This window comes from Monodon monoceros, unplaced genomic scaffold (assembly GCF_005190385.1).
Source record: "Monodon monoceros isolate NGI ecotype Baffin Bay Population unplaced genomic scaffold, NGI_Narwhal_1 Super_Scaffold_5, whole genome shotgun sequence".
In the NCBI taxonomy this organism is placed as follows: Eukaryota; Metazoa; Chordata; class Mammalia; order Artiodactyla; family Monodontidae; genus Monodon; species Monodon monoceros.
Window position 1 is genome coordinate 93561844 of NW_021703782.1, and position 21241 is coordinate 93583084.

The 21241-nt window shown below is 50.6% G+C and overlaps 1 protein-coding gene across 1 annotated transcript; it reads right to left on the reverse strand.

The window, feature by feature from the left end:
- Positions 1–3566: 3566 nt before the first annotated feature.
- Positions 3567–17694, reverse strand: AMBP (alpha-1-microglobulin/bikunin precursor). The gene is made up of 10 exons (XM_029203395.1): positions 17257–17694; positions 15980–16122; positions 14348–14424; positions 13327–13443; positions 12747–12848; positions 11930–11976; positions 6399–6480; positions 5120–5287; positions 4620–4793; positions 3567–3904 (listed from the first exon to the last, which is right to left on the reverse strand). The coding sequence occupies exons 1-10, from the start codon at positions 17371–17373 to the stop codon at positions 3873–3875; spliced, it is 1059 nt and encodes a 352-aa protein (XP_029059228.1). The 5' UTR covers positions 17374–17694; the 3' UTR covers positions 3567–3872.
- Positions 17695–21241: the final 3547 nt, after the last annotated feature.

Consider the following 21241-nt stretch of genomic DNA (forward strand, 5'->3'; position numbering starts at 1 on the left):
AATGATTTCATGTCAGTGTTGTATTTATGGTTTTACAATAAAACAACCTTTAGGAAGATGGCAGTGCGTGGTGTTATTTCTTGGGTTGGCATTGGGCCATGTCATCCAGGTAGGAGCAGGGCACTGGTGAGTAGAGATGGACAGAGGCAGAGATGTCACCTGGGGGTGACAGAGCTGGAGTCCATCCCGAGGGGATACTACGTGAGGTTGGGGTTAGCTCCTCGGAGCTCCCTGCTGACCTCAGGCAGGCACCAGACCCAGCTTGGTGGTATCTGATAAGGGAGGGACACGGCCACAAGAAGACGTGGTCTCCGTGGGCCTTGTTGTGAAACACTGTCCCAGCGGAGGAAGGATGGATTTGGTCCGAGTCCTACAGGCCCAGTGCCCAAGGGACACAACCAAGTTCGCCTTGGCCACCATCATTTATGTGATGTGTGTTGTGTAAACCGTCCGTTTTCTGGGGAAGAGTGCCCGTAGATTGTGCCAAATTCCTGATGGCATCTGTGACTCAGAAAGTTAAGAATTAGTGGGAGCTGTGGAGACACATTTCAGCCCAGTGTCTGGACACACTGTCCCCAGCACAGGTCAGAGTGGAAAGCCTGCCTTGGGAGGAGAGGCTCTCTCCATCCCAGGAGAGGTTCAGGCAAAGCTCAGACGCCTGCAGTGGGTGTGAACCAAGCGACTGGTGGGCCCGCCGGGCAGCCAGACCAGGTAGCTCGGGTGCCCTTCTTCCTCTGTCCTTCTGAAGCTCTGCGTGGCTTTCCCACGGTGTCCCCTTCTCTGATGCTTCCTCCCCATTTGCTGGCCACCGACCTGCTGCCATCCTCCGAGCCAGACAGCTCTCCCACTCCCTTCAAGACGGTGTGGCCTTCCTCCCCCACCTGCCTGGAGTCAGCACACCCGTCTCCTAAGTAAAGCACACGTCCAAGTTCGTCTTGCCCAGTGGTCGTGTGTGTGAAGTTTGAAGCGTTGTGTATTGTCTGTTCCGGGGAGAGCGTCTGTGGCTTTGCCAGTGGCATCCGTGACTCTAGCCAGTGCCCTCCACGGTGGGCTGCGGGGGCCCAGCCGGGTGGACTTGCCCCTCTGCTGGCCTCGACCCGAGCCTCACACTCCAGACACGCACATCAACGCTTGGCTTGGAGAGTCGAACTGAAGGCAAGTCGTGGAGAGAAGACGCCACCAGAAGACAGCTGTGGCCAGAGTGGGCAGGGAGGGTGACAGCTTCCCCTAAAGCAGGCCTGCTGCTGCCTGAACAGCTGTTCAAAGGTAAAACCACGTCCGGCTTCATCCCTGTCCTCAACCAGAAACGGGTGCTCTCCTCAGAGAGGACATGCTGCTTGATGAGCCAAACAAATTCCATCAAATCGCAAGGATGACGGCACGAATTGGCCGAGTGTGGGCCAGCCTCCCCGGGGCATCAGCCCTGCCCTCAGAACCCCCCTTCAGTGGGAGTTTCCTGCTGTTCAGTGTACCGTGTGGACATTCCTCAGCCAGCGGTTGAAGTTTAATCAAGGAGTTTCTATTGGCTCTAAAACAAAAGTCTAGAGTCCTGCTGGAGCGGGAAGACTCCCCCGCTAGCTGGGAACGTCGGGATCCAATGAGGTCAGGGCGTGGCCAGAGCCTCCATACGACTGAAGGGCCAGCCTCTGGATTTTAAAATAAAACTTTTAAAAAAAAGCATGTTTGTTTATTAAGTAGCCACGCGTATTTTGTGACAGAGATGAGCATGACCAGTATCTTTAAGAGAGAATCTGAGGTGAGACTGTTTAAGAATCAGATGAGTCATCAGGGTAGCCGCTCGGCTGACAATGATTCTGGTCCCTTCTGGGATGAGTGGACTCCTGACTGGAGGTCACAGATGTGCTTCAACCCCATCCCACCCCTGAGGGGTAAGACAAGATCCAAGGGATTTTGTAGGGAAAGTTTTAGTAACTGTCATGGAGATAAAAGCCTTCAGGACCAGGGAGGGTGGCAGGCAGGGCTGGTGACCCAGAGGGGAGGCCCCATCTAAAGGGGTGTCTCGGGTGCAGGATGCAGGCCCAAGGCTGCCGGAACTTATTTTTCAAGAGAATTGAGAAACCTAGAGTTTTATATGGGAGGTCCATTTTTTTTTTTTTTTTTTTTGGCTGCCTTGGGTCTTCGTTGCTGTGCCCGGGCTTTCTCTAGTTGCGGCGAGCAGAGGCTACTCTTTGTTGTGGTGCGCGGGCTTCTCATTGTGGTGGCTTCTCTTGTTGCAGAGCACGGGCTGTAAGCACCCAGGCTTCCGTAGTTGCGGCGCGCGGGCCCTAGGGCACGCGGGCTTTAGTAGTTGTGGCGCACGGGCTTAGTTGCTCCGCGGCATGTGGGATCTTCCTGGACCAGGGATCGAACCCACGTCCCCTGCATTGGCAGGCGGATTCTCAGCCACTGCACCACCAGGGAAATCCGGGAGGTGCATTTTTTAATGGTGAACTCAGAACTGTAAAATACCTTAGGAGCCAAACTCCCATCCACCAGCTGAGCTGAGGCTGGCCAGCCCACCTGTGGCTTGCACTGTCCGGTTTAGGCATTTGTCCTTCAGGTCACTTCAAAATATCTTTCTTCAGCATGGCACCTTCCAACTGCCATAGGTGGCAGCCCCAGTGTGTGAATCATGCATGGAGGGGGCAAGGTATGGACGCAGGACGTGATGACATTTGTTAGTTCCAAGCTGGAGAGCCTGTCACTTCTCCCTGTGTCCCCGCTCCTGCCCACTTCTGCCCAGTGACTCCCAGCCAGGCCCACAAACGCTGTCCCTCAGGACTGTCCTCTCTATCGAAACCTGGAAGCCCCAAGGTTGGGACTTCCGGGGTGCGTAAGGCGGGGAATCTCTATGTGGTCTGACCAAGGCGGCTGCAAAGCGCTCTCCACCCAAATCCTTGCCTCTGGGTTCGTCCCCTCAACACAGCATTCCACCTCAGAACCCAGGAAGCTGGGGTTTGGACTCTTGCAGCGGCAGCTGTCAGGACTCTGGGTGGATGGAGCCCAAAAGAGGTGTTTATAAGTCCGATGTTTGTAAATCTGGTGTGTGTGAGCTGGAGGCTCCTGGAGTTGTGCGCTTGGGCCAAGTTGGTGCCTGAGCCACCCTGGACAGCCTACCTGCTCTCTTCCTCCAGGGAGCAGAAGCCGGGCCAGACCCAGGGCTTCCAGCTCCGGTCCAGGGCCAGCTGGTTGTTCTGGGCACAGTGCAAAGGGCGGTGACCATTCTCCTTCCGGGGCAAAGGGCCAGAGCAAGGATCCCAGGAGATGGGATCTCCAGGACCCTGTGGAGAAACAGCCCGAGGCCTTCCAGCCCCTGGCAGCTACTGCTGGGGATGCAGCTGTGAGCAAAGTAAACGCTGGCGTGCGGTTCTGTGCAGCCAAGGACAGGGGAATTCTTTCAGGCGCTCGTGGGGCATTTACCCAGACCCAGTTGGGCACACACTAGGGCACGGTGATTTCTTCTGACCCTGGGTCTCTGATGAGCCCTGTCAAACCCCTCCCAGAGACAAGTACCCAGAGTTTTCCCCTCTTTTCTCTTCTAGCTTTATTAAGACAAAACAATCCCATTTTATACAGAACTGTGATTTATGTTTCATAATTTGCATAGCCAATTTCATGTCCTGAAGATGGCTCTATTACATTGCCAACACGTACATTTTTCTCATGTGGGGAAAGCTGGGTTACTCATGCCCGCTCCCCAGCTTGTCTCCCCCTCCCCTCCCCCCATCTCATTATACTTCGTGACAAATCATCAGGACATGGAATTTCAGGAGTCTACAATTTGCTTTTTATTGGAACCTGCCGCGGGACCCTGGGGCGGACGCTGGCCCTCGCGCTCCCTGTGGCCTGTGGACCTCCGGCCTGTGGGCTGCTCAGCTGGAGAAGCGCAGCAACTCCTCCTCCCCTGTGGACACAGAGAGGCTCGGGGAGTAGGTGTGGGGTCGTCCAGGGGTCTGTGGGCGGGGACGGTCAGGGGATGGGGATGCCTCATAGAGGAGGGACGGCAGCTTGGGCTGAGCTTAAGCCTGAGCCTGAGGCCAGAAACTTCTGCTTGCGGAGTGACTCGATTATCTCCAGAGTGCGTTCCACGGAATGATCTGATTTTTTGCCTCCTGATTTACCTTAGGTACCATTTTCCCAGTGGGGAGATAAGGCACAGAAATCTTTAACGGCTGCTGTTCCCTGGAATGCTATTCCTGTTATCATTATAGCATCACCACCGTTATTAGTAACGGCTGCCGCTAGATGGATGTGGACCGTGCGAGGCTCTGTGAAGTAGGTACTTCGTCCCATTTTACAAAAGAGAAAACTGAGGCTCAAATTGACACTCAGTGTGGCCAGCCCAAATGTGGCAATGCCGGGATTGGAGCCCAGTTCTGCCCCACTCAGCCTGTCCTGCCTTCCCTCTGCCTGGGCCCAGATGCCCCATCCCAGCTGGGGTAAGGCCTCAGGCTTGGCCCCATTTTACAGGTGGGAAACTGAGGTCCAGAGAGTGGATGGGCTGGTCACCTGGTACAGAGTACAGAACTCAGCTTTCCAGACCCTCACCTCCTACCAGGGCTCCCCCACCTGGACCCCGATATCCCCCAGGCCCAGCCTGGCATTGTCGGGCCTCCTACCTTCACCAGGGATGCCACAGTACTCCTTGCACTCCTTCTCTGAGTAGAACTGGTTGCTGTTGCCCTTGCAGCCCCCGTAGATGAAGAGGACGCACTTCCCCTTGACAGCATCAAATGCCCAGAGCCGGGTGGAGCCTCGGCAGGGGCCAGAGACTATGGGGAGATTGCAGGCCTCTGTGGAGTGGGAGGGAGGTGCAGAGCATTGGAAGTCCTTAGGATCGCTGACCTAAGACACCCATCAAAGGGCCTGAGCCAGGGACCCTGCTCATCCACAACACCTAGACCCCTTTTTATAGATTGAGAAATGGGACCACAAGAAGACATACGTGCCGAGGGTCACCCATACCCAAGTGTGCAATTCCTATGACTTCAGGAAACTTGCCCTGGAATTCCACCACTGGAGCATCCTCTCTTAGCTACCTGTTCAATGGGCAGGTGGTCTGTCTGGAGGACAGGGTTGGGGGGCGCAGGGGGAGGTGGAGAGGTGGGGCCACACTCACCCACGGTCCGGCAGGTCTGCAGACACTCCTTCTCCGAGACAAAGTTGTTGCCATTCCCCATGCAGCCACCATAGTGGAAGGTCTCGCAGGCCATGGATGAGCCATTATAGAAATACCTCTGAATCATCCCCAGGCAAGGACCTTGTGAGTAGCCCAGCTGGCAGGAATCTGGAGAGGGGCAGAACAGCAGTGCTCACTGAATGCTGACTGTGTACCTGTCACCGGGCTGGATACTTTAACAGGTGTCATCTCATTTAGTTTTCATCTCTGCATTAAGAGGAACGATTCTCAATTCATTTTAAAGGTAAGGAAATTGACTCCCTGAGAGGTAAAGTGACTTGCCCAGAGTTACATAGAGCTGAAATTCAAAGCCATATTTGCTGGATTCCAAAAACCCACGCTCATTCCATTCCATAACGTGGGGAGTTACCAACGAGCCAGAGACCCAACATCCCCTGTGTTGGTCTTGTCTGCCCAAAGACTCGGTAAGGATAGTAGTTGATGATACATTTACCAGCACCCATGCCAGCCAGCCTGACCTCTGCCTTATATCCCACCCCCGTGCCTTTGCTCTCGCGATTCCTGCCCCTAGAATGCTAGAATGCCTTCCTTCCTAAAACCATATCTGGACACAGCATGAATTCCCCTTCATCCAGGAAGTCCTCCTTGATCACCTCGTCCTCCATTTTCTGAACTCCCCCAGCCTTTTAGCTGACCCTCCCTTTTGGGTCCCTCACTTTCTTCCTTGACTGCCTCCTCTACTAGACCAGAAGGTCCAAAAAGATGTGGGTGGTTCGTCTCCATGACCCCAATGCCCAGCACAGAGTCTGGGGTGGAGCAGGGTCAGGGTTCAGTGTTTGCTGAGAGATTTGGAGAGTGATCATTTTATCAATCACAAAAAGCATTCTCAGGTTCTTGCCCATGTGCTCCCACAGGAGCCCTGAAGGTCAGCTCAGCAGGCTGTTATCCCATTGTACAGATGAGAAAGCCACGGCTAGGAGGCCACATAGCGATACAGACAAGCCAAGAACTCGCTTCTCATCGTGGAGCTGAGACTTGCTAAGCTCAGGGACCATGCCTTACACTCCTCTCTCTCCCCCCATAACCGCTGGCACAGGGCAGAGTACTGGATTTGCCCTTTCTAGGCTCAACCCTTGATTCTAGCAGAAAAAATAAGAAAGACTTCACGGTGATGAGGGCAGCTGGGGTGAGCCAACTGTGGACCCTTCCTCTCTGGAGTGTGGCAGAAGGGGATTAAAAAAAGGGGGATGATCATTACCTTCTTTCTTGCCGAAATCAGTTACTAGTTGTCCAGCCCCTGATCCTTCCTCTTCCTGGGGCAGAACAGCCCGCCGGGCTCTCTGGGGGAAGAAAGAGAAGCTGTTGCAGGGATCTAGCCACTGCTGCTCCCCTATACCCCTGGAATATATAAACAAACCATTTGCTTTGGGGATCAGGGTGTAGACAGAAACACTACTAGATAGGTTAATGGCCTGTTTTCCCCAAAGCTTCAACCTGAATTCCAGAATAGGCATCACAAGATAGATTTCTGGTCTGAAATGACAAATCAGAACAATACCTACATATCCAGCTTCCAGCTGAAATGCCCAGAGGAATATAATAATGGAAAAGAAACCTAACCCAGAGTTGGGAACCAGAGAAGAGCAGCATTCCCATACTAGAAACTAAAAGGCATTTCTACACAAGGGAGTGGAAGTGGGAGTGACTTGCAGGAAAGGCTGACCAGACCATCGTTAACTGCTTACAACGGAAAAGTCATGTGGAGAGTAAGAAGGGACCCCGAGATTGACCCTAATACTCCTAGATGTGGGGGTGGGGGTGGGGGTGGGGACTGCAGAGCAGGGAAGGCTGCCAAAGCTGTCAAAAGGATCTCTGGGAGTAGAGTCCACTGAGGCACAGTCCCGGGACAATTACAGAAGGATGAGCAGGGACACTGCCGGCCATCAGGCAGTCTTCCTGCCCACAGGTGAGACCTGGAATCTGAAAAGGTAAAACTGTAGTAACCTTCAACTTTTCCCTTCTCCTTTGAAGGTGCATCTGAAGCTGTGATCAGGGACTCCCACTGTCTACCAGAACCCATCTCAAGCTGGTTGCACATAGGTCTTCCTTGGTGAGGATGAAGGAAAAGAGAAAAATCATGGAACGAATTAAACAATGCAACTGCTCAGAAGAATCACACTGAGCTGGAGAAATATCTCCACTAAACACAGGGTGTAGGTAAGAAACAGAAGAAAACTAAAACCATCAGTGGAATTCGAGATGGCATTGCATCAACGTTAGCAGGAGCCCGCAGTTATGCAGGTGAATAATATGGGAGAAGTAGGAAGTTACTGGAGGTGAGAAGGCTTTTGTTAAATTTAACCACACAGTAGGGATAATAAACTGCAGTTTAAAGATTATGAGAAATAAACTCACAGAACAGGAATTCTAGAAGGGGAGGCAAACAATATAGAAATAATAGAAGAAAAGTTTTCCAAGTTGAAGAGAGACTTGAGTTGTCCAATGATAAGGGCTCAAAGGGAAAGAGAGAAAATTAATGAAGAGTCCTATCTCGACATTTCCTAGAGACAAAGGATAAAGAGCCTGGTAGTGGCCCTCAGAGTAAACGAGAGCATTTAATAACAGAAGCGGCAGAGCAATATCTGAAGGTTGTAAGAGGGTAAAGGTTGTAACCCAGGGATTCTCCACTCAACCAGGCTGTTGATCATGTGATATAAACACAGAAAGATATTCCCAGACATGCAAAGATCCTGTAGTTCTCCACCATGTACCTTTCCAGAAAAAAATTACTTACAGAAATATTCCCAACACTTGAGAAGGGAACCTAAATACAAGAAGATGCATGATGTGGTAGAAAAGAAATGATGGTAAACTAGAAAGCCAGTAAAATAGAGAGTTGAGGTTAAATTGTTGTTAAAATCATCATTCAACTTAATGTAAATGTTAAAAGTAATTCTCAAAAGGTGGAAAATATAAACATCAATCTCAGATTATATCCACAAAAATGAGGATGTGGGAAGCCTGGAAGGAAGAAATAAAAAGTAAGCTGCCTTTCTCTCTTTTCCAAGGGAAGTCATCAGTTATTGTTTCATTCTTTTTTTTTTTTTTTTTTTTTGTGGTACGCGGGCCTCTCACTGTTGTGGCCTCTCCCGTTGTGGAGCACAGGCTCCGGACGCGCAGGTTCAGAGGCCATGGCTCACGGGCCCAGCCGCTCCGCGGCACGTGGGATCTTCCCGGACCGGGGCACGAACCTGTGTCCCCTGCATCGGCAGGTGGACTCTCAATCACTGCGCCACCAGGGAAGCCCTATTGTTTCATTCTTGACATGGATGAAGAAGCACAGACTCAGCTGAGATCTGGATTAAGATGGCAGATAGAAATTTCCCTCAAAATTACCCTCTCCAATACCGAGCCATCAGCAAAAAATGAATTCAGAAATCCCAGCCGCCAAGTATTGATCAACACCACTGAAATGAGGAAAGGGGCACAATTTAAAGGAAAAACTAAAGCTCTCGATCCAATAATCTGGAGCTGAACAGGAAGGTAAGCAAGGTTCAGCTCCTGACCTGCCCTCCAACTCCCAGTCCTGGCAAGTCATCAAATTTCTGATAACTCTCCCTAATACTCCCAAGTCCTGAGAGAAGAAAATTGTGGGGAACCCTATCTTTTTCCTCTTCTGATAGAGGAGTAGTGAAAATGACTTCTGGGGAAAAAAAGAGGAAAATAGACTAGAGCCTGACTCTTTCTAAGTGAAGGTTCTGGTGCTACACAGTCTAATGCTCCAGGGGGTGTCACTGGGGGCAGATGTACCTTGCTGCCAGCCCCGACTAGGTGGAATGAATCCCCATAGGATATTTATCAGTCCTTCCAAAGAGAATGCAAAGCGAGTGTATTCCAACCAACTCTGGACTTCAGAAAAGTGGATGGAACACAAAAAACCCAGACCTTACTCTAAATTCGAGTGGGAGGGGACTAAGCTTATATTTGCAGGAAGAGAGCCAAGGAATAAATGAAACCTCCACGCCACCATATCAGAATAAACAGAAAGTCTATCTAAAACGGACTAAGCAGGAGTCAGATAAAAAGAAGTGATACAGAAACTATGCAGACCCACTTCAGAAATGAATGAATAAGTAGCCTGAACTAGAGGAAGAGCCCAAGCGTCCAGTGGTGGACATGGCCATGAACTGCCAAGTGCTCCCATCAGCAATGGATTTATATTCCCAGCTACCCCCTGTCAGCCCCTGTTGGAGACTACCTCAGCTAAGGGAGCCCTCTCATTCAAGATCATGCTCCCTTCCCAGACTGATCAACATAGGGTATTAAGGCTCCGTCCCTTGGCCCCATCATGGGACAACTCCCAAGGGTGGTCCTGGTTCCAGAGCTCCCTATAGGGTTGGTTGAGCCATTGTTGTGACTGCCCTGCAGCTCTCCTTCTGCCTCTGCCCAGTCTTCCCTTTGTCTCTTCCGTCCATGTATGTTGATGTAGGGAACCCAACCTAGAAGAAAACATAACTCAAGAAGCAGAAGGAAAGCCCTCTTTGGCCTCAAGTTATGGAATTACATAATAAGAACATGCACGTATTAAGACAAGATTCAAAGATGAAATGGTAAACGCTGACAGAATAAGACGAAGAGAGAACCCAGGCCTAAATAAACAAATTGAGAAGCAAAACAACATCGGTTCAGGGCTCGTGAATAAATTAGGAATAGTGAGGAGCAGAAAGAATAGATGTTGCTAAATAGAAGATTGTCATAGAAGAGACAGTCCCAGTGGATGCAAATAAAAGCAATTTGAGAAAAGCTAGTACATGATGGAGGATAAAGATGCTCCAGGATGAGAGGACAAGTGTTCGCCAGATGGCAAAACTCAACAAAGTGATTAGAAGATGAATTCCATATCATGAGAGAGAGTTTCCTGAAATACAGTAGAAATGTCATCTGTGGATGGAAAGAGCATGGTGTATTCCAGGAAGTTTTGATATAGACTCTCAACCCCAAGACATGTCCTTGTTAAGATGTTGACTTCTTATCAAGGAGAAAGTCTGTCCAGGCATCTGAGCAGAAGAAACAAATTGCTTCCAAGGAGAAGAAATATCAGGCTGGCCTCAGGCTTCCCTGCCGCGGTCATCAGTGTGGAAGAACAATGGAGCAGTGCACACAAAGCTTCTTCTGAGGGAGAGAAAACATGACCTTAGAATTTGACACTCAAGCGAAATACCCTTCAAGGATGAAGGAAATGGGCAGACATTCTCAAACAGGGAAGAATTCTGGGATTAAAACACCCATGAACCTTCCTTGAAAACAGCACTTGGTAAAAAAAAAAAAATGGCACTAAGAGATTAATAGAAAGAATAACTCAGGAATGGAGAAGCTGTGTTATATTCACTAAGGGTGAATGTAGACTCCATTAAAATATAGAACTATTACTAGATGTCTGGGAATCGTGATGACAGAGCAGAATGGGGATGGTATCAGTCTGGACAACATAAAAGCAAAAGGGAAGAGAAGATGGAACCAAGTTTGGGAGTGAGGATGTCTGTCTCCCAAATCTTGCAGACAGCAGATACTCTCTAAAAGTATACATAGCGATGCCAGCCTCTTAAATATTAGTTCATAACCTTGACTTTATCTAGAGCATTCTTTAAGGAGTAAATCTCTCGTGGATAATAAATATTTATTTGAAGTTTTTTTTTAAAACCTTCAAACTTCAGGGCTTTTTTTCCCCTGTCATTCCGCACGGCTTGCGGAATCTTAGTTCCCTGACCAGGGATCGAACCCGGGTCCCCTGCAGTGGAAGTGTGGAGTCCTAACCACTAGACCACCAGGGAATTCCCCAGGGCCCTTTTAAATTCGAGTAAAACTACAAGGAATGCCTTTTAAAATTTAGAAATAGCATCTGTAATGTAATTCCATTTAATAATAGCATATTTAAATCTGTTCCTCTATCTATCCAACCTTCCTTCTATCTGCCCCTCTCCAGGTGTATGCAGGTCAAATTACCAGAGTAATGTGACTGCTGGTAGGTGTTGGGTGGTGGAATTTTTTAAAACTTATTTTTTATACCTTTATACTGCACTTTTTTGATTCTTTATATTGATCGTATGTTAGTTTTATAATAACAATGGTAATTTTTTCTAAAAAATATGTAAGCAAACAAATAATATGTTAACAGTGTTAATTCTATGTAGGAATAAGGACATTATTGTCTTTTTTTTTTTTTTTGCTTTCTTGTAGTTTTTCAAATTTTCAAGAATATGTTTCTAAAATAAATATTACATGTATATATGTACTTATATACACATACACATATATAGATATATACACTAAATTAGGATATATAATTTCCAAATAATCAGAGAAAGAATGAAGACTTAATATGGCAAAAGGCAGGAAAATAAAACAGAAGAAGGAAGCCCCGCAAATCAGTCAGCACAGGAGAGCCACTGGTTCGAGAAGTGGCTTTGCTCTCGGATTTGCGTTTTTGGGGGATCAATTGACTTTATTTTCATTTATTGCGTATCGAGTATCATTATCTCATTATTGAGTATGTCACTGCTTTTAGGCACTATGCTAAGACCTTTTCTAACATGTCACTGGATTCTAACACCTGGAAGGTAAAGGTAATTACCCCATTTCACAGATGAGGAAAGTGAGATCCAGATGGGGCAGCAGTTAGCCCAATGGCAGAACATGCCCATCACTGCCTTCTCTCAACGACCCCACCTACCAGCACAGCAGGGCCTAAGTGGGCAGGGTGAGGATGGGGTGGGGGGCAGAGGTACTCACCGAGAATGGAGTGGGCGCTGGTTCCTGCTCCCCAGGGACACACTCACCTTGGGCAGAGGACAGGAGAGAGGGGGAATGAGACCCAGACATCCCAGACCCAGACAGGCTTTGTTTCTTCCACAGAGCTAATGACTACGTGTCAGGCGGGACGTGCGCTGGGACCTGTCTCGTGCATTAGCCCACTTCATGGATGGCTCCACCCCCATGGCTTGCTGCAGGTCATTTGTTGGAAAAGTGATAGACTGGTGGCTGCACCACCGTCACAAACTGCATCGTCTCCACCCCCAACCAGCATTTCACGGCTGATATCTATTGAGCACTTACTAGACACCAAGTGTGGCGCTATTGTATTTAATGGCTTTATTTCATTGACTCCTCACAGCAACTTCTAAAGGAGGCATTATTATCCCCATTTTACAGATGAGGAAATGAGGCTCTGGAAGGGTGACCAGCCAGAAGCCACCCAGCTCAATCTGAACCTTGGTGCTCTAACTCCAGAGCCCAGGCTCCTAACCCCAACACTCTATTGCCTCCCAAGAGGTAGCCATGGATTCTGGCTATAACCAAACTTAGACAGGTGGCAGCAGAGGGAACGCTGAATTGGGTCTACTCTCAGCTTCGCCAGGTATGCTCTGTGCGACTTGGAGCAAATCCAGAGGCCCGAGCTGCCTGTTCTATAAAGAGGGGAGGGGGATCGTAGCTCAGCTTATCTCAGAGGGTTATGGGAAAGACCCAGGGACTGGGAAGATGTGCTCTGGGGGTCGTGAAGGATAAGACGGGTATCAGAAATGGGAGGTGGGGTGGAGGTGTCACTTACCTCTGTCGGGCATCGTGAAGATGGCGTCCTCAGGGATGCCCACACCCAGGGCAACTTCCCTGAACTGCTCCAGCAGGGTTTCCCGAAGCTGTGGCTCCCGTCCTACAAGTAGGAAGCAGGGGAGACTCCTAGAACCACAGGTACCTGGGCCGTCAGGGCCTGAGGTTATTTTGCCCAGGGAGTTGCATTTCGGGGAAGTTTGAAAACTGTTGGCCCAATTCCATCTCTTCGATACCCTGATGGAAACCTCAGCTCCAGAAGAGGATGAGGTGTCCCTTCCAGGCTCCCCATCTGGGTCTCCCAACTCCCCACACAGCTCTCTTTCCACTGGTTCTGTTAAGGACCCGAAGGCTCTGGAATTCTCTGGAATTTTCAAGATCAAAAGAAGAGGATTCTGCCTCAAATGGAAGACTGAGCTCTACCTCCTCTAGGGAGAGTAAATGTTTTCACCTTTCCCTTAACTGGAGTTTTGTCAGAAGGAAAAAGCAAAACTCCCTGCTCTTCCCCACTCCATTTCCCTAAATCCCGGGTCTCCTCCCACCCCCAGCTCCAACGAGTGTATCATGTTCCAGGCCTTTACCATAGAGCTTGGCAGTAATGGTGGGTCCATGGCGGCGGGTGAATTTCTTGGTCAGAAAAATGGCATACTCGTCATAGTTGGTGTGGACCACATAGGACTCCATAGTGATGTTCCATTCTGCATGGAAGATTCAGGAAGACAAAAAATCAGTGGTCAGAAGGCTTCTAGCCTGAGATCCTTCACCTATTCACCCACACATCATCTATTCATCCATCCCTTCCATATATTTATTATCCGTCTTCACTCTCTCCCTCTCCATCCATCCATCTCCTCCATATATTCATCATTAATTCAACCACCATCATTCCATCCACCCATCTTCATCATATATCAATCCATAAATTCATCCATTTTCTTTTTCCTTCTTTTTCTTTCTTTCTTTTTCTTTCTTTCTTTCCTTCTTTCCTTCCTCCCTTCCCTCCCTCTCTCCTTCCTTCTTTCCTCCACTCATTAATCCATCAATTTATCTATTAAATGATTGATTGACTACCCCACTAATCTACCACCATACTTACATTCACTTACCATTTTTTAATTCTCTCATTTATTTATCCAACCCCAAACATCCAACCCCTGGCATGATTGATGCACAGAGCAAATTCAGTAAACATCTGCTGGGTCAGTGATTAAACTCACGCCCAAGTCCCTCTAGCGCTTGGCACCACACACACTGTATATGGTAGATGCCTAGCACGTTTTTATCAGCTGACTGCAAATGCCTAACACGAGGACTGATGAAATCTTGATGTTATCCTTAGCATTCAGCACCATCACTCAAATTCTGGATGAGCACGTGCATGGCAGGGCAGGGGCGGGGGGAGGGACAGAGAGAGAAAAAGAAAGAAGGAGAGAGAGAAGGAGAAGGAGGGGGAAATTTGGAGGGAGGCTAGATGACTGCAGAAAAGTGGGAGGAAAGGTTGTAGGGGCAGAGAAGCCTGAGGCAGAAGGAAAGAGAGCTTAAGACATCAGGTATCTTTTAGCAAAGGAGGGAACTGTAGATGTCTCCTTTGACTCAACTTACTGGGTTTGTGATAGAGGAACTTTCCGTCAGTGCCTGTTTTCTCATAAGCCCCAGAGATCGCCTCACAGACACCTTTCCTGGAAATGAGCAAACCAAAAGGAAGGTAACTTCTGGCAGAGACCATGGTCCTGACACCCCATTCTCCTGCAGGGTCCTTCTAAATGCCTTTTTTTTTAAAAAAAAAATTTGGAAAGTAACATTTCCAAATATCTGGTTTAATTCTCACACCAGCCCTGGGAGACACAAATTTCACATGAGGGAACAGAGGGACAGAGAAAAAAAGGAACTAATCCATGCTAACCTCTTGGTAAACCCAGCACTAAAAATCAACTTCCTTAAGCAAATCTGCACATCATACTTAGGCACCATGAAGTCAGAATGATGAATTAACACGTTAATTCATGTATTACTTTTTGTCTCTCTCATTTTCCTCATCTGAGAAATGGGGATAATGATAGCTTCTACCTCACATGGTGGTTGTGAGGATCAACTGAGATATTATATGCAAAAAGCTTAGAGTAAACACTATGCACTTATTAGGTATTATTGTTACTATGATTATTATTTATCTTATTAATATTTAATGAGCAGCATCTATGTGCCAGGCACTGTGCTACATGCTGGGGATACAGAGGAGGGCAGGACAGACCCTGTCCCCTCATGGAGCTTATAATTGAGTGAGGTGGGTGGGCAGGCCAGGGGCAGATGCAGTCAGTGTGAGAATTGCCACAAGGGGCGGGGTGGAGCCCGAGGTGCTCCGAGAACACAGAAGAAGGCATGTAACCTCAACCTGGGTTGGGGGGAGTCAGGGAGGACTTCCTGGAGGAAGTGACAAAGAACCTGAGTCCTGAAGGATCCATAGGAATTAGCGCAGGGAGGTGGGGAGAGGTTTTCGGATAGAAGAAACATCCAATGCAAAGGTCCAGAGGATGGAGGGTTCCAGGGACTGAAAGAAGGTCCACTTGGGTGGGTCACAGAGTACATGGCAGAGAGTGGGGCAGGGAACAGTGAGTGCTTTAGGGTCGGGGGCAGGGGGTGCTGAAAGGCCACGTTGAAGAGTTGAATTTTATTCCCAAGGGCAATAGGGAGCCCTGGAAAGGTTTAAGCAGATTTGAGTTTTTGAAAGGTCTTTCTGGTTGCTGGGTGACGAAAGGATTGGATGGAAAGTTGGCGATTAGAGGTGGGGAGAAGTGTAGAGAGGCTACTGTAGACAACCAGGAAAGAAAGGGAGGTGGCTGGGTCCAGGGTGGTGGCGGTGAAGAGGAGACAAGTGAACAGACTGGAGGGATTTAGGAAGGGCAGGGACAGGGCTTGATGATGGATCGAATGGCCGTGGCAGTGGAAAGAGGAGTCTAGGACAGCCGCCTCCCACCCAGCTTTCCAAGATGGGGGCGGGGGAGAAGTGCCCTTACTGAGCTAAGGGCACCCAAGGAGAAAGAGCAGGTTGGAAAGCAGGCACAGTGTTGGGGGCGTTGCCCTTGAGGTAGAGGTGGGACAACTAGAAAGGGCTGCCCTGGTGGAGGGCGGCAGAGAGGCCGAGCCCTGGCTGGAAGTGGAGACCTGTCACTTTCTAGGATGGGGTGGTGACTGAAGCCAGGGCAGGGGGTGGGGTGGAGGTGGGTCCCCACTCACCGCCAGTGAGTATTAGTTATGCTGATCTCCCTGTCCGTTGCTCCCTCTCCCAGCACCAGCGAGCTCATGGTCATCTTGTCCTTGAACCTCTTCAGCCACGGGCAGGTGGAACCCACGGCCACATGGAACCATTTCCCATAGATCTAGGAGGCAGCCACAAGCTCTGAGGATCTGGACCTCGAGGAAGATTTGGAGGATATCTGTCCCCCTCCCTCCTCTCAGTGACTTCTCCTCCTAAGTGATCATCCTTGTCTTAAAGGTAATTGGAGGATTCCAGGGAGGATGGAGCCCTGATGGAGGAACTCCAGGCATCGCGGCCAACTTAGGAAGGAGATGTGCAGGGTGGCCCCACTTCGCTGGCAGAGGGCCTGACTCTGCTGAGATGCGGGATCTGGGCTGCTCACCTGGACGGGGTCCAAATCTCCAAGCCCTAAGGTCATCATCAACTATCGCTCCCCAAAGCAGGAGTCCTGTCTTCTACTCCTCCGGGGACAGGGTGCTCACCACCTTGCACACAGCCCATACCTCCGTGTTAGAAAATATCTCCTTTCCCTAAGCTGCGTCTGACCCAGGGCAAGCCTGCCGCCTCTTTCTCCTGAAAGGGCCCTCAGGTCCCCGCAGACTCTTCGCCGTCCCTGACGACCAGAGGCCCTCTCCTCACGCCTCTCCTCCACAGCCTTCCTCATCCCTGAACATAAGCAAAGTCCTCAGGCCAGCACAGCTACAAGGGTCTGACGGAACCCAGGATGGTGGTAGAGGGGCAGGCCCCGTTCAAGGTCACCCAGCGCTTCGGGCAGAGCTGGGGCCGGAGGGAAGACTCCCCACACACAGCGCCCTGCCTGGGCCTCTTAATCCCACCAGCCTGACCTCTGTCGTGCTTCTCATCTCCCCATAATCCCACACGTAGGGCGGAGGGCCCAGGACGGGCTAACAGAGGTGCTACGAGGGAGGTGAGGACTTGAAGGTTGAAGGGCTGCGGGGTGGAGGGTCACAAAAACCTCGGTGCTGCTGGGGGCTGCAGGGCAGCAGTCGGCACCGAGCCTTTTCTGGGTGGGTTCTAATCAGAGCATGGGTTCCCCTGGGAACCCGAGAGGGCAGGTTCAGACGTGAGGACCTTTGACTCAGAATGTCAGCCTGGAGGCCCACAGAACGGTGCATGCAGAATTGTAGCTTCAGCAGATCCCTGAGAGTCTGGGCAGCAGCAAGGGCCCTGAGGCCCGCAGCAAGGCCCAGCCGCTCGGACACCCTGCCATCGCTGCCAGAGAGGCCAGCCTTACCCTAGACAGGTCGAAGTTCTCCTGCACTTGGATGTCGTCGGGCAACGTCGTCACAGGGCTGGCACTCACCGCCAGGCAGGCGGTCAGCTGCAAGAGCAGGGCCCCAAGACTCTGCATGGCTCCGGGCTCCTCCGCCTGGGGTGTCACTCACGGGCTCCGTCTGGGGACAGAAGAGCCACCACCTCCCTGCACGAGGCAGCTATGGACTGGGGCTGGGGAACGGGCCTGTGGCTGTAGATGACCTTGCTGTTTGCTCTGTTCAGCTGGGACCAATCAGGGCCCCAAGGCCAGGGCCAATCGATCCCTTGTAGTGCCCAGGCCGGGGTCAGGGTCCCGAGGGGCCAGGGTGGCTGCTTCAGAGGAGCTGCTGGCCAAATGCAACCCGGTCCTGGTGCAGCCTGGCGCTAGGTTCAGGCCCCACGAAGGCTTCCCCAGAAACTCCTCACCTGTCCCAGGTGGGATGAAGAGACGGGCAGCCCCTGGCCCTTCCCACTGAGTCGTTCCACCTGTAAGCCAGGAGGACAAGCCTGACTGGCCCATTTCTCACATGAGAAAGCTGGGGCCCGGGGAGAGGTAGTGACTTAGCAGAGACAATAGGGAGGTCTGTGGCAGAGCCAAGACGAGAGCTCGGGCATCCTGTCCCCAGAGTTCCTTCTCTGACCCGTGGCTTCCCACAGCCCTAACAAATAATAGTAGAAATGATGGTGATGATGCTCACAGCTTCCATTCCCTGAGCACCTGCTATGTGCCAGCTGTCTACCAGCACTTTACACCGGCCACGGAATTGGTCATCCCCACAGCAACCTCATCAAGTAGGTGCTATTATTCCCTTTATAGGTAGGGCATTTGAGTCTCCAAGAGGTAAAGTGACTTGCCTAGGGTCTCCCAGCTGGGAAGCAGCATTGCTGGGAGAGGCAGCACCTGGTGGTGGCTGAGAGCGTGGACTCGGGAGCCAGACTGCTTTCTGTGCCACTCACTGGCTGTGTGGCCTTGGGGAGTGGCTTTCCCTCTCAGTGCCTCCGTGCCCTCATCTGTAAATGGGGATAATAGTAGTTCCTGGTTCAGAACATTGTCACGAGGATTGATGGAGTTACGCTTGTAAAGCACTAGGACAGTAGCCGGCAATGGTAAGAGCAGAATGTGTATGTAAGGTTGGATAGTGTCTCCCCCAAATTCATGTGCACCCGGGACCTCAGACTGTGGCCTTATTTGCATAATTAGTTCAGGTGAGGTCATACTGGAGGAGGGTGGACCTAAACCCAAGGACTGATGTCTTCATAAGAGAAAGTGGGGGGTGGGTGAGATTTTGATACAGAGACACAGAGACACACAAGGAAGACGGCCACGCGAAGACCGAGGCAGAGCTTGGAATGAGGCAGCAGTAAGCCAAGGAATGCCAAGGGCTGCTGGCAGAAGCTAGGAAGGATTTTCCCCTAGAACCTCCAGGAAGAACGCGGCCCTCCTGACAACTTGGTATTGGACTTGTAACCTCCAAAACTGTGAGGAAAATACATTTCTGTTGTTTTATACCACCCAGTTTGTGGTGTTTATTAATGGCAGCCTTAGGAAACTAGACAGTATCCATTGCATTAAAATATTTAAATGGGAATTTTTTTAAAACCCAGGTCTGTTTGTCTCCATAGATCAAACTCTTGCCAGTGATACTGCAGGCCCTCTCTAGGAAGAGCCCTTCTCCAGTGGTCAGAGCTTCTGTCTTCATTTCCTCCCTGCCCTTGGCACAGAACATGCCACACACACAGTAGCCTCCTTGCTACAGCTGGGAATGACCCCTTCAGACAGGCAGGTCCACAAGAAAGACCCCTGCTCACGTGAGGATCCAGCAGTTCCCCCACAGAGTTGCCCCAACAAATGGTGAGTAATGTCCCTCTGTAAGAGTCATCAATACATTCATCTTTCCAGTATCAGGAACAAGTGTGTCTCTAGTCATAATAAGTGAATGTGTTTCCTCTGCTCTGTCACTGGCAGCTTGGCTAATGATGACATTCCCTTTTCACTTTGGCTGCCAGGAAGCTCAAAGCCATATGACAAATTTAATCATAGCAAGTATCTTGGCTTAGATTTCTGAAACACTTATCTTCCTTCTTGTTCACCAAGTTTCACAGGCTTTTATGGTTTTGTTCGTGGTGGTAGTAAGAAGGCAGAGTCTGAATTAAGAGGGGTGCAGACAACTGGCAGCCAGAAGGCTTGACTCGCTCTGCATGACTTTGGGTATGGCCTTCCCTCCCTGAAGCCCACTTTCCTCACCTGTAAATGGAAGAAAACAATCCCTGACGCGTCTGCCAAGAGGTCAAGTGAGCAATGTGTGTGAAAGTGCTCTGTAAACAGTCCACTGCCTCACCTGTGTGATGGTCTCAGGAGGTCTGTCTTTGGAGAGACCAGACCTGATATAAGAATGAAAAAATAACAATGAATCATGAATAGGAACAGTGCCACCCTACTAAGGTTGCCTACAGTGTACCATGATGGCTCAACCGATCTTCGTAGAGGGTCCACATTATTAGGGTTGTCAACCCCATTGGCCCCAGGGGAAGCCTGAGGCCCACGGGGGTGTAGAAGAATCCCGGTCTCCTTTGGATAGGATTGCTCATCCAGCCACACAGCCTCTCCTGGGGGTGGGGGGATGCAGTGGGGTGGGGTGGGTGGGAAGAGGCCCAGAGGATGGGCCCAGGATGTTGATCTCTTCTCCCGCCTCCAGCGATGTTTGCTCTCCTCAGATTATTAACCAGAGCAAACAGAGGGAGCAAACTCTGCCAAAGCCCACCTGGACTTTGAGCTGCTTTTTAAAAATTAACTCCGGGCCCAAGGATGGAAGGCCGGCAGTGATCCGGGGTGCTGACCTCTCTTCCCCTTCTGGCCATCGGGGTGGAAGGATCGAGGCTCTGGGGCCCCTGTCCTCCTAGGGGACCCAGGGGTCCAAGTGTCCACTGGAATTGGCCAGGTCCCAGAACCATTTCAAGGGGAGGGCGAGGTCCTGCCTGTGCAAGAGGCCCCTGAGCCTCAAAGGTGCCCAGTGTGCAGGAAGGAATAGAGGCCTGTTTCAGGTGAACACTCTGGGGCTCAGAGAAGGAATGGGACTTGTTCAAGGTCACCCAGCTTGGGGCCGAGTTGGGGGCCAAATAAGCCTGACTCTTTCCCCCATCATTTATTCATTCATCCACTCATTCATTCACCAAACATGCACTCCATGCTTGGTGCTGAGGACAGGATGCAAAGCATGACAGACTCCCCAGTTCTCCCTGCCAGGATGGGGGCCAGGGGAGTGAGAAGAAGGTAATAAGACAGGATGGTCCCTGCAGTGATGGGGGAAGCAGCAGAGGCCAGGGGAGAGACTTTGACCTGAGTAGTAGAAATTAGCCAGACAAAAGCGCATGCGTGGGGCAAGGGTGGGGTTGGAGGAGGAGAGGGTGTTCCAGACAGAGGGAACAGCAACTGCGAAGGCTTAGTGGAGGAAGATGCAGAGAGAAGTGTATTTGAAATGCAAAAACAAGCAAACAAGCAAAACCATAGGTCTGCAGCTTGGGAAACAGAGGCACGTGGGGAGAGCCAGGCTGGGGAGGTGGCTGAGGTCCAGCAGGGAGGACTCTGACGCCAGGTCAAGGGGCTTGCTTGTTATCTGGAGTATGTGGGGAGCCCTAGAGAGTTTTCAGAAGTGCTTTCAGGGCTTCCCTGGTGGCACAGTTGTTGAGAGTCCGCCTGCCGATGCAGGGGACACGGGTTCGTGCCCCAGTCTGGGAAGATCCCACATGCCGCGGAGCAGCTGGGCCCATGAGCCATGGCCGCTGAGCCTGTGCGTCCAGACCCTGTGCTCCGCAACGGGAGAGGCCACAACAGCGAGAGGCCCACGTACCGCAAAAAAACAAACAAACAGAAGTGCTTTCAGATTTTAAAATCGGCTGAGGTGAGAGAGGAAGCAGTGCAAGTGGGAGGCCCAGGAAAGCAACTCTCTAGGAGGCTCGCCAGGAAG